General features: G+C 50.4%; 1 protein-coding gene across 1 annotated transcript; it reads left to right on the forward strand.

The window, feature by feature from the left end:
• The first annotated feature begins 2,791 nt into the window (after window positions 1-2,791).
• On the forward strand, window positions 2,792-9,958 carry LOC100674394 (nuclear RNA export factor 3-like). The gene is made up of 17 exons (XM_064278458.1): window positions 2,792-2,949; window positions 3,169-3,322; window positions 3,958-4,041; window positions 4,154-4,258; window positions 4,382-4,462; window positions 4,580-4,679; window positions 4,789-4,877; window positions 4,990-5,097; window positions 5,258-5,367; window positions 6,856-6,892; window positions 7,238-7,306; window positions 7,393-7,448; window positions 7,587-7,694; window positions 7,789-7,847; window positions 7,955-8,070; window positions 8,168-8,210; window positions 8,801-9,958. Exons 1-17 carry the CDS (start codon window positions 2,915-2,917, stop codon window positions 8,875-8,877), a joined length of 1,431 nt encoding a protein of 476 aa, XP_064134528.1. The 5' UTR covers window positions 2,792-2,914; the 3' UTR covers window positions 8,878-9,958.
• The last annotated feature ends 308 nt before the right edge of the window (window positions 9,959-10,266 follow it).

The following is a 10,266-nucleotide window of genomic DNA, read 5'->3' on the forward strand; positions in this document are numbered from 1 at the left end:
TGCTATGCCACCAGGGTTTCCTTTTACTGTTTAGTATTTTCTAATTAAGCAAATTTGTTGAGAGAAACACTTGAAAATATCTAATAACATTTATAAAAAGATTCACGTGTGTGTATTGATTTAGAAAAATGTTCACAGTATAATGTTATATTTAAAAAATACAACTTTTGACTTGACAGTTTATCTGTGTATGTGTGTTTCTGTCTTATACTTTCCTCAGCCTAAATGTGTACACATTCTCATTTGCAAATTTATTTTCTCCTCATTCAGGGGATGGACTTCATCACTCAGGGGATAGAGATTGCTTCCAGGGAGTGGAAAGTTTGAGAAGGTTTTGGCTGATGTGGAGGCACCCAGGCACTGCCTCCTTGTCACAATGCCTCAGGGCCTGATACTTTCAGAGCTACAATTCTGGCTCCGGCCACTAGGGGGACTCTATGTACACTGAGTAATTTTTTTTTTTTTTTTTTTTGAAGAAAAAGGCATTCGCACCCCCCCTCCTGCCAATCTCATTCCAAAGACAAACCAAAGTCTGTTATTTCCTTTATAGATTCCAGGTCTGTTTTTTCATATGTTGTCTCTGGGATGGCTGTAGTTATTTCCTGACATTTTCAGCTCTTTCTGATATTCGCCCTAATGTGAAAAAACCCTATATAGCGCAGCAAGACTTTATTAAAGCTGTGCAGGAGGGGGTCATCCCCATTCCGTGGAGCTCAGTTCCACTCTGTTTTCTCAGGTAGCATCTGAACAACTGCAAAGAAGCCCCTGCACTTCACTAAGCCTCAGTAACCTCAGAGTGCTGGTGATTCTGCATTCACGGCGCCCTTGTGAAGAATACATGAACAAAATTGATGTAACAAAGCAAGTACAGAGCTTGGCACGGAGCAAGCCCTCAGAGACCCTTGAGTTTGCAGAATGAAGGAACACAATGTAATGTAACAGACACAGATCTTCGTGCACACCCTACCCTCAGTTCCCTGAGTTTGCAGCTAGGATATCTGGCTCTCAGGCCTCCTGACCCTAGTTAACAGCCTCAGCGGGGGTAGGAGGAGAGCTCAGTTGTGAATAGCTCCCTGGGTGTGAGGCTGGTAGCAAACTCAGGGGGCAGTAAGAACAGGAAGTTAAGTCTCCTCCAGCCCACAGGGCTCTCCTCTCTATGCCCTTGGGGAAGAGACTTCCTGTCAGCACTCCATCTTGCTCCTGTGGCCCTGAAAAGGTGGTTTGGGGACTGCTCTAGCCTTCCTCAACAACTCTCCTCGATCTGCCCCACACCCCAAGCTCCAGACTCGACAGATTCTCCTCAGGAAATTCCTGTGAGGACAGTGGTGACAGGACATTGGCTGCAGGCCACACCATGGGTGAGTTGGTCAGCGCAGGAGGCAGGAGGGAGTCTGGGCCCTTCCCCCAACCCCCAAATACCAGGAGACATCTTTAGATGGGAGGTTTTAAGGACCCAGGTGACTTTTCCACTCTCCTGAGGATGGGGGTTGGGTAGACCCTGAGACGCCTGTCATGTTTCCGCATGGAAAACCTCTCTTCCTGTGGTTTGGTCATAGCTGAGGCAAAATCTTCCCCCTGGTTGAGAAGAAAGAACTAAGTCAAGTGGTTCAGAGTTTGGGGAGTGGAGGGGGTCACCTGGGCTGGAGGTGTTGAAAATTAACATTCTTGGGATTCAAACTGGAGGTGGGGGAGGGGCTGGAAACCGACCCTTAGCTTGAATCCTCACACCAGCCATTCAGGGTAGATTGTATCACCTCCACAGCAATTTCTAGAGCCTTGTTTTATGGCCCAGAATATGTTCTATTCTGGACTGTTCCACGTGTAGTTGTTATGTACAATGTTCTATGCCAATAAGGAAATCTTTTTACTCACATTGTTTAAATCTTATATATCTAAACAATTTTGGGTTTATGTGTTTTGTCTGTCACTTAATTAAAATGTCCCACTCTCACTGGGACATGCCTGTTTCTCTACTTCTGTCAGTTTTTGCTGCGTACATTTTGGCTTCTATGTTAAGAGGTGCACACAGATTGAGAGTTGATTTATTATTATTTTCCTCTGGAATTGAACATTTTATCAGTATGAAAGTTCTCTTTCCTAGAAATGTATTTGTCTTAAAGTATAATTTTTATCTTATTAATCTGGTTATACCAACATGATATCTTTTGTTAATTTTGGAAATTTCTCAGATATGATCTCTTCAAATACTACTTCTTCACTATTCCTGTTCTTTCTTTCCAAGGATCCAATTAAACACGTCTTAATCACCATATCCCCTTTAGCTCCCTGCCACCTCCTTTGGTATTCTCCATCATTTCATATCTCCAGGCTTCATTCTGGGTGTTTTCTTTAGACCAAGCTTTCATTTCTCTGAGTCAAAGTGGAGAATTTGCCTTTGACCCTTGAAGTATAACACCAAATATTCAGGGTAGGTTTTATTATTCCCCTAGAGCAGAGGAGGGAGGTAAGGTTAGGGATGTTAAGCAACTTGTCCTAGGTCACTCAGACTGAAAACAGCAGAGCAGGGGCTAGCATGACAGAATGGACCCTCTGCCCAAGGCCTTCCTCTGTGCTGGCTCTCTCCTGGGCTGTGAATGCCCCCTATCTCTCATATCCCAGGAAGTGGAGCCACAGTGAAGTCTTTCAACCTTTGTAGCACTGTGCTATAGCTGTATCTACGTTATAAAAGTCAGTGTAATTATTTCACTAGCCATAGTTTTTTCACAGGACTTTTTCTGGAATCCAGACCATTGATACATTGTTTCCAATTTCAGGGCACAGTCACCAAGTTAATTCTTTTCAAAGAAGAGCAAGACGCTGGAGTGTATTCCAAAGGACATATGTCGATTGGCCGGAACAAGTCAGGCCCAGCATTCATCCGTCATCACGCCAGGAGCAAGATGGAGACGTGGCAATGAGTGATGCTCACATGGGCCCTGGAGTAAGATAGTAAGTGACCACTCAGCATGGTGGCATGTACCAGCCAGTAGAATACATACCCTGTATGTAACTCTGTCATTCCTCCTCCTAAACCTGGTAGTGTAAAGGATGCTAGGACTAGATTAATGGTTTAGCAAACATTATTACAGCCTTGATATCAGTAGGGTCAGGTATTAGAAGACTTTCTTTGCATTCATGGACACCTTCTTTCTCTCCACATACCCACAGCACACCCTATGCCATCCCAAGCTACTATCAGAGAGGCAGTTGTCACAGAAGAGACCAAACCCATGGGAACATGGAGAGAGACAGAAAACCTCCACAAGAAGGAATGCAGGGGAACAGGCAGTATGGAACCTCCAGGAGCTGGTTCAAGGTCACAGTGAGTGTCCTGGCAAAATGCACATAATATGCAGGAGACACAGGTTGGGTGCAGCTGTGCTGAGCTCCTGGAGACACTAGGTACTTTGCTGGGGCACAGAGAGTTGGTAACTTCTCCTTTTTCTTATTGGGTGTTAACATCCTCGATTGGTCTAAAGGTAGGTTGGGAGAAGTAATAAAAAGGGAACAGGCTGAAGGCAGGGAGAATGGGAAGTTTGTCTAAAGGCAAAGGTGGGAACTGCTCACAAGGAGATGGAGAAACTCCCACAGCATGGCTCAGTTTGACTCAAACATAGGGGTTGGAATAGGGGACAGGCATAGGGTCGAGTCTCTGGAGTCCTTGTTGGAGGGGCAGGCAGGATCTGCATTAGGTAGAATCTTCTGAAACCTTACAAAAGGAAGAGCATGCTAAAGATCCTAAGTTGAATATTTGGAGGAAAATATTTGAATGTTACTAAAAGGTGGTTAGCAGACCTGTTATCTGGTACAAAAGTTAACAATAATGGACATTGGCCTATGTTTAGAAATTATTTTAAAGCTTGGTAAAAGATCAGAAAGGAACACATGGTTGAGTCTCTATTTAAGCTTTATTTCCATCATGTCACTCTCTGCTCCCATCCTTTCTTTTGATCCTAGATTCCATTTGGCATAAAATATGATGAGAAGTGGCTGCTGGATTTGATCCAGAGCCAATGCAGTGTCCCCTTCAACCCGATTGAGGTAAGAGAGGACAAGGAGGCGGCTGGGTGGGCACAGGGCAGGTGGAGGGGCCAGGCTGAGCACGGAGTCTGGCCTCATACTGTATTTCTTTTGCCCCTCTCTCTCCTTGAAGTTTCACTATGAGAAAATGCAGGCCCAGTTCTTTGTGGAGAATGCCAGCATTGCCTTAGAGTTGAAGAAAGTCAGTGGCAAGATTCGGGATGAAGAAAACGAAACTGTGCGTGTCAGAGCATGGCCAGGGCTAGCTAGGAGCAGGAGGGCCGGCTGGGTGGTGGGTCTTGCTTAATCTTGGGTTTCAGTGTTCCTGGTAGTTACCCAGCCTCTCTTGTCTTCTCTGCAGATATCCATCTTTGTCAGCCCCTCTGCCGTACCCCCCTCTGTGCAGAAGGAGCTGAAGTCAGAAACGGTGAAACTGCCAAACGTAATGCAGACTCAAGACATGACGTGCACCCACACCCAGATCCACTGCGTGCTCCCTCACTGATTACCTGGCTTCCACCTCAGCCTCAGTCACTAACCCCTGATTCTGTCTGTGCAGGTGGCCAAGAACAACGGATATGAAGTCCCTGAGCAAGGTCTTGTCCTCCGGAGAGTCCACTCAGACCCAAGTATGACTGACCGCAGTAATTCTAGGGCAGGTGTGGGCAGAGGGAGGGTTAGAGGGCAACTGAGGGACGTGTTGCGGCTGGGGCTGGTCCAGCCGGGCTCCTCTCATCCTTCTGATTCCCTCCTCTTGTCCTCCTGAAGACATTATGACCCATAATATTGAAAAGGGGCCAAATCTTAGAAACGGCATGACTGCCTCCCTGCAGATCCATGAAGAGAACAGGCCCAAGGTGAGGCCTTAGATCCAATGCTGAGGGGGAGGGTGGGACAGATGGGGTGGAGGGCACATTTGTCCCAGATATCACCTCTCGGACCTTCAGTCTAACTCTTCCCTCATCACAGCTTTTGTCCTTCAACTCGAGCTACAACATACCCAGCCTGCTGGTTGGCCTGCCCGACGTCATGCAGAAGGCCCCCAACATCAGGAGCCTGAGCCTCTCCAAAAATGAGGTGAGAAGCGATAGCCAGAGCACTGTTTAAAGGGAAGGTGGTAGGGCTCATTAGGGTGATGACAAGAGTTAGGCAAGGCCATCTGAGGGAGAGGGTGGATCTGGGGTGCAATGTCCTCCTGGCTCTCTCCCTGATTCATGTTCCCTGGTCATAATTACAGGCGAAGTCTGAAGGGGAGTTGGACAAGGTGAAAGAGCTGGAGCCAGAAGAGATGTTTGCAGACAGAAACCCTCTGTGTACCACCTTCCCAGATACGTCCACCAACATAAAGTCAGTTGTGCCCTCTGTTGCCCCCTGGCAGTCTGAGCTGCCCTGACAATGCCCATCTGCAGGAGGCTGCAGCCCCAGACCTCTGGGAGGACCACGTGCCCTGTCCTCACCTCTCTCTCTCTCACCTGTGCTTAGAGGTCTCCCTGCCTTCCTCTGGCCTGCTCACTGCTCCCCTAGCCTGGGGCCTGTTTCCTGCCTCTCTGCACCCAGCCTTCTCTGGCATGGCCTCCCCTAAATGTGCTCCAGGCAGCAGGGCTCTCCCTCTCCTGGGCCAGGGGTATCCAGACTGTGACCTACTCCCTCACTGGGGCTGCCTGGAGCCAGATCCTGGTCCCTGGACTTTGAAGGCTCCTCCCGACCAGGGCCTCCTCTGAGACAGGCCTTCCTGCCTCTGAGCTCAGATGGGGCTTCCCACCCTGTACTATGATGGACCGTCTCTCCGTGGCTTGAAAAGGGTGCCCCAACCTGCCCCAGTGCAATGTCTTATCTTGACATCTGTTTTGCTGGCCCAATGAAAAAGCTGGGCCCTCCTGGGGGAGAAAGCTGGGTTTCCTGAGTCAAGGGTCAGAAGCGGCTTATCTCCAGTGAGCAGAGGGCATCCTGAGGTGGGTCCTCAGTGTGGAAGACAGGGGACAAAGGTAGATGAGGAGACAGGGGGACTGTTCTCTCAGGGGTACTACCCCCTCCCTCCACCACATCATGGCATCCTGCCTGGTCCTTCAGGGGAGCACTGGGTATACCAAGATGGTCTGATTCTTCAGACAAGGGACCAAGTAAGACAGACAGAGCACTGGACACCATGTGAGTTAGCAGATGAACAGGGCGGCAGCAGGGTAGCCACTTCCCCTTTCTTTCCCCTTTCTCCCTAATCCCCAGCACCCACAGTAAGCTTCTTCCCCTTGCCTTTCCTTGGCTTTCTCTTTCTCTTTAGTCTCCACCCCACTAGGTCTCCCCTCCCTACCTGTACTCCCTTTCTATCCTCACTCCCTCCCTACCTCCTGAGCCTGCCTCACCCATCTCCCCCCCAGCATCCAGGGCCATCCCTGGGTATGTCCTGGCCTTGTCCAGGGCCAAGTCTGGCAGAGCACTGGACACCTGGTGAGGGATCAGAGCCCTGGTCCCCACACCATTCCTTCCTCCTCCCTCCGGAGCCTTCCCTGGCAACTTGGAGGGAGATAAGTGAGGCAGGGAGGGGAAGGAATCCCTGGACCCTGGGCTCCACAAGCTGCTTCTGTGTCACTGGAGAAGGGGGTCAGGGCCCTCCTGTTGGAGCTTCCCAGGAGGAAGTAGAGGGGGAGAGGCATATGGGGAGAGTACCCACTAGCTCTCTCTGATTGAGTCCATGGGGGAGGTGCCCAGGGTCCAGGAGGGTTGGTGGCACTGGAGTATAGGTGGGACACACCTGGATGTATTCCTATGTAAGTGTGCTTGCCTCCATGAGGCGGGACAGCTGTGTCATTACTTGCTTTTCTGTGTTATATTTGACAGCTCCATCCTGGAAATGTTCCCCAAGTTATTAAGCCTCGTAAGTGTCTTCCTTTATCCTTGACTCCTCTAGCTAGTACAGACAACACTCACAACCTGCCCTGAGTTCCTTAGATCTTGACCTGGTTAGATTTTTGGATCTGACCCCTAATCTTCATGTGGGACTGACCCATGAGGGAACCTGATAAAGTCTATGGATCTTCTCTGCAGTTCTCTACTAGCTTCTGGGACCCCCTGGTGAAGACCCCATGATGGTCTTGCCCATGGAATTTCCAAGGCCCTTCTACCCTGACCTCTGACTGCCCATCTCTGGGCCCATCCTTTTCCTTGACCATTCAGTGCAGCCCCCTGGTCTGCACTGCTGACTTCCTTTTCCCTCCTCCAGGATGGCCACGAGGTACACCCACCAATTATCTTTGGCAAGGAAGCCTACAAGAAGTTACCAGCCTGCAAGGTGAGGAGGCGGGATCAAGCAGGTGTGGAGGTGGGTGGGTGAAGAGAGGATAACAGCCATGGTCCTGAGAACCCTTTTGGTTCCAGGGGAGCGTCTTTGGGTCTGAGACACTGAAGAATTTAGTCTTGCAATTCTTGCAGCAGTAAGTACCCCTGGGACCCCAAGGCAGGGAGGGATGGGATGGGCCAGGTCACCCAGACACAGGCCTGCTCAAGGGGAGCTTTCAAGTCCACTTAGGGGCCAGGACCACAGACAGCCTGTCCCCTTTACTTCTCCACAGCTATTACTGGATCTATGACTATGGGGATCGGCGGGGTCTCCTAGATGCTTACCACAATGAGGCCTGCTTCTCGCTGGCCATTCCCTTCAACCCTGAGGACCTAGTTCCGTGAGTATCACAGACCCAGTGACAGCCATGGACTCTGTGACTCCCCATCAGACACTGGTCAGTCAGCTACCTCGTGTTCCTCTTGTTCTCCTAGAAACAGCTTAGAAAAATACTCCAAGGGGAGCAGGAATATGAGGAAGCTCAAGGACCCCGGTGAGTGTGTGAGGGGAAACATGGGTGGGACAGAAGGTGTGAAGGAGTCAGTCGTAGGGCCAGGTGAGTGAGGCAGCCCCTGACCTTCTCTTCTCCTCCCCTCACAGTCCTGCGGGTTCAGTTGCTGAAACACACAAAACGTGATATTGTTGAATCCCTCAGTGTGTTGCCCAAAACCCAGCATGACGTCAGCTCCTTGGTGGTGGACATGTGTGTCCAGACGGTGAGCACCTCCTTCCTCTCTGATGCTGGCCCAGAGGGCCGAGGTGGGTAGGAGGTTTAGGGGAATCCTGAGAGCCTTAGCTGTTTTACTCTTTCAGGAAATGATCCTCTGCTTTTCCGTCAGCGGGGTGTTCAAGGAGGGTAAGTGTCTGCAGAATCCCTTCCCCTGTCCCCTAATGCTCCCTTCCCCTGACTGGCTCCCTCTCAGAACTCTCCAGTCTTCCCTGATACCTTCCCTTCCTATACCCTCTGTGCTCCCCAGCTCCCACCCTGCCCCCCACCCACCCTGGTCTGACTTATACCTATAACTGTCTACCCCAGCACAGCCCAGTGGTTAGGGACACAGGCTGTGGAGTTTGATGGCTCTCATCCCAGTCCCTCACTCTGACACCTTGGGACACTTGCTTACCTCTCAGTCTCCTCATTTGTAAAATGGGGCTAGTAATACCCATCTCTTGGGCTGCTGTGAAAAACAAGTCAAATAAACTTGTGAAGAGTGTGTCACAGGGCCTGACACTGAGTAGGGCCCTATCACTGGGAGGTGTTTGTTCCTGCGGTCGCCCTCCCCATTGCCGACACCCCCTCCTGACTCCCAGTAGACAGTTGTCCCTGTCTGGCCCCCTTCAGGGTGCCACAGGAGTTTCAGGTAAGACCATGACTGGGGAAGGGTGCTGGTGAATATATAAAGCATGGGCAGCTCTGAGCGGAATTTTTGTTTGTTTTCCTTGAAGTGGAAGGAATGTCTCAGGCTCATGTCCGTGCCTTCACCCGGATCTTCATCGCTACTCCTTCCAGCAACTTCAGGTAACTGCTGTGTTGTGGGTACCACTTGGGAACACCCATCCCAGCCTGGGGCCAGTGGTGTAGTAATGTGACGGTGCATTCTTCAAGGTTTCCCCAATATTGCAGAATTCCAAAAAGTAGATCCCAGAAGCAGTTGAGCCCAGTGGTTAAGAGCGTAGGCTCTGACACTAGAATAGAGGGTTCTCACCCTGACCTCAGCATTCACCAGCAGTATGACTTTGGTGAACTTGCACAACTTCTCTGTGACTCAGTGTCCTCCTCTGAATATGGGGATTAGAGTATCCACCTCCTCAGGCTGCTGTAAAGGGTAAAGTCAGATTTGAAACATTCCCTGGGTTGGGAGTAACCTATGAATCTAGTGCAGCTGGGAGTTACTTCTCCAAAGGCAGGTTCTGTGGGAAGGGAAAGGGTACCAGCCAAGGAATCTGCGAGGCAGGCAGAGCAGGGGACGGAAGGAAAGTGGTTGCTGAGTGGGAACAGGATCCTTTTTGGGGATGTGGGATTGTCTGTCTGTCCAACTGTCTGAGGGCCCATTCTTCCTCCAGCCTACGCATCTTAAACGACCAACTGTGTGTGAGGGACGACACCCACATAGAGACCCAAGGTGCCTTCTACACCCCAGTGCCCACACCTCCTCCGGCTCCCTACCCACCCTCTCCCAGAAGCAGAAGGAAATGGTACCAGCATTCACTGCCCAGTCTGGGATGAACCTTGAGTGGCCTCGGAAGTGAGTGCTTGGAGTGGGTGGGGATGGGGTGAGCTGGGAGGAGGTAGGAAGTGAATGATGGGAACTCACAGGTAATCTTTTTGCTTCTTTACTTCACTCATTGTCACAAGGAACGTCTTTTCTTCTCGGTACATATTACACCACCTAGTTGGTTGAACGGGTACACAGCACTTTCTGAAATTCCATGGACCCTGTTCCTTCACTGACAGGCACTGAGGTTTCCAGGTGTTCTCCCCCTTACACCCTGCGCAACAGTGCTCAGTTGCTCAGTCTGCTGCTTATGTCACAGCAACCATGGAGGCATGTTTCTGACACACAGAATAGAATGTGGCCTTGTGTGGTCAGTGTCTCCAGTTTGTCCCTGATGGGTGTCGCCCATCCCTACTCCATGCCAGTTGCCTTCATGACAACAACTGGGACTACACCGGAGCCTCAGAGATTTTTGCTCCATCCAGTGTGAGGTCTGAGAATTCAGGCCAAGTCAGCAGAGGCCGGGTGGCCTGGGGATGACACTCAGGGCTTCTGGCTCTGATGATGCCTCACCTCCTCTCTTCCCTCCCTCCAGCCTGTGATCAAGGTCCCAGAAGGTGCCTTCATGAAGTGATCCATGGTCCTGACAACGAAGACTCCAAAGGAGCCAAGGCTCCTCATCATCTTCATCACCCT

This window comes from Loxodonta africana, chromosome X (assembly GCF_030014295.1).
Source record: "Loxodonta africana isolate mLoxAfr1 chromosome X, mLoxAfr1.hap2, whole genome shotgun sequence".
Lineage (NCBI taxonomy): Eukaryota > Metazoa > Chordata > Mammalia > Proboscidea > Elephantidae > Loxodonta > Loxodonta africana.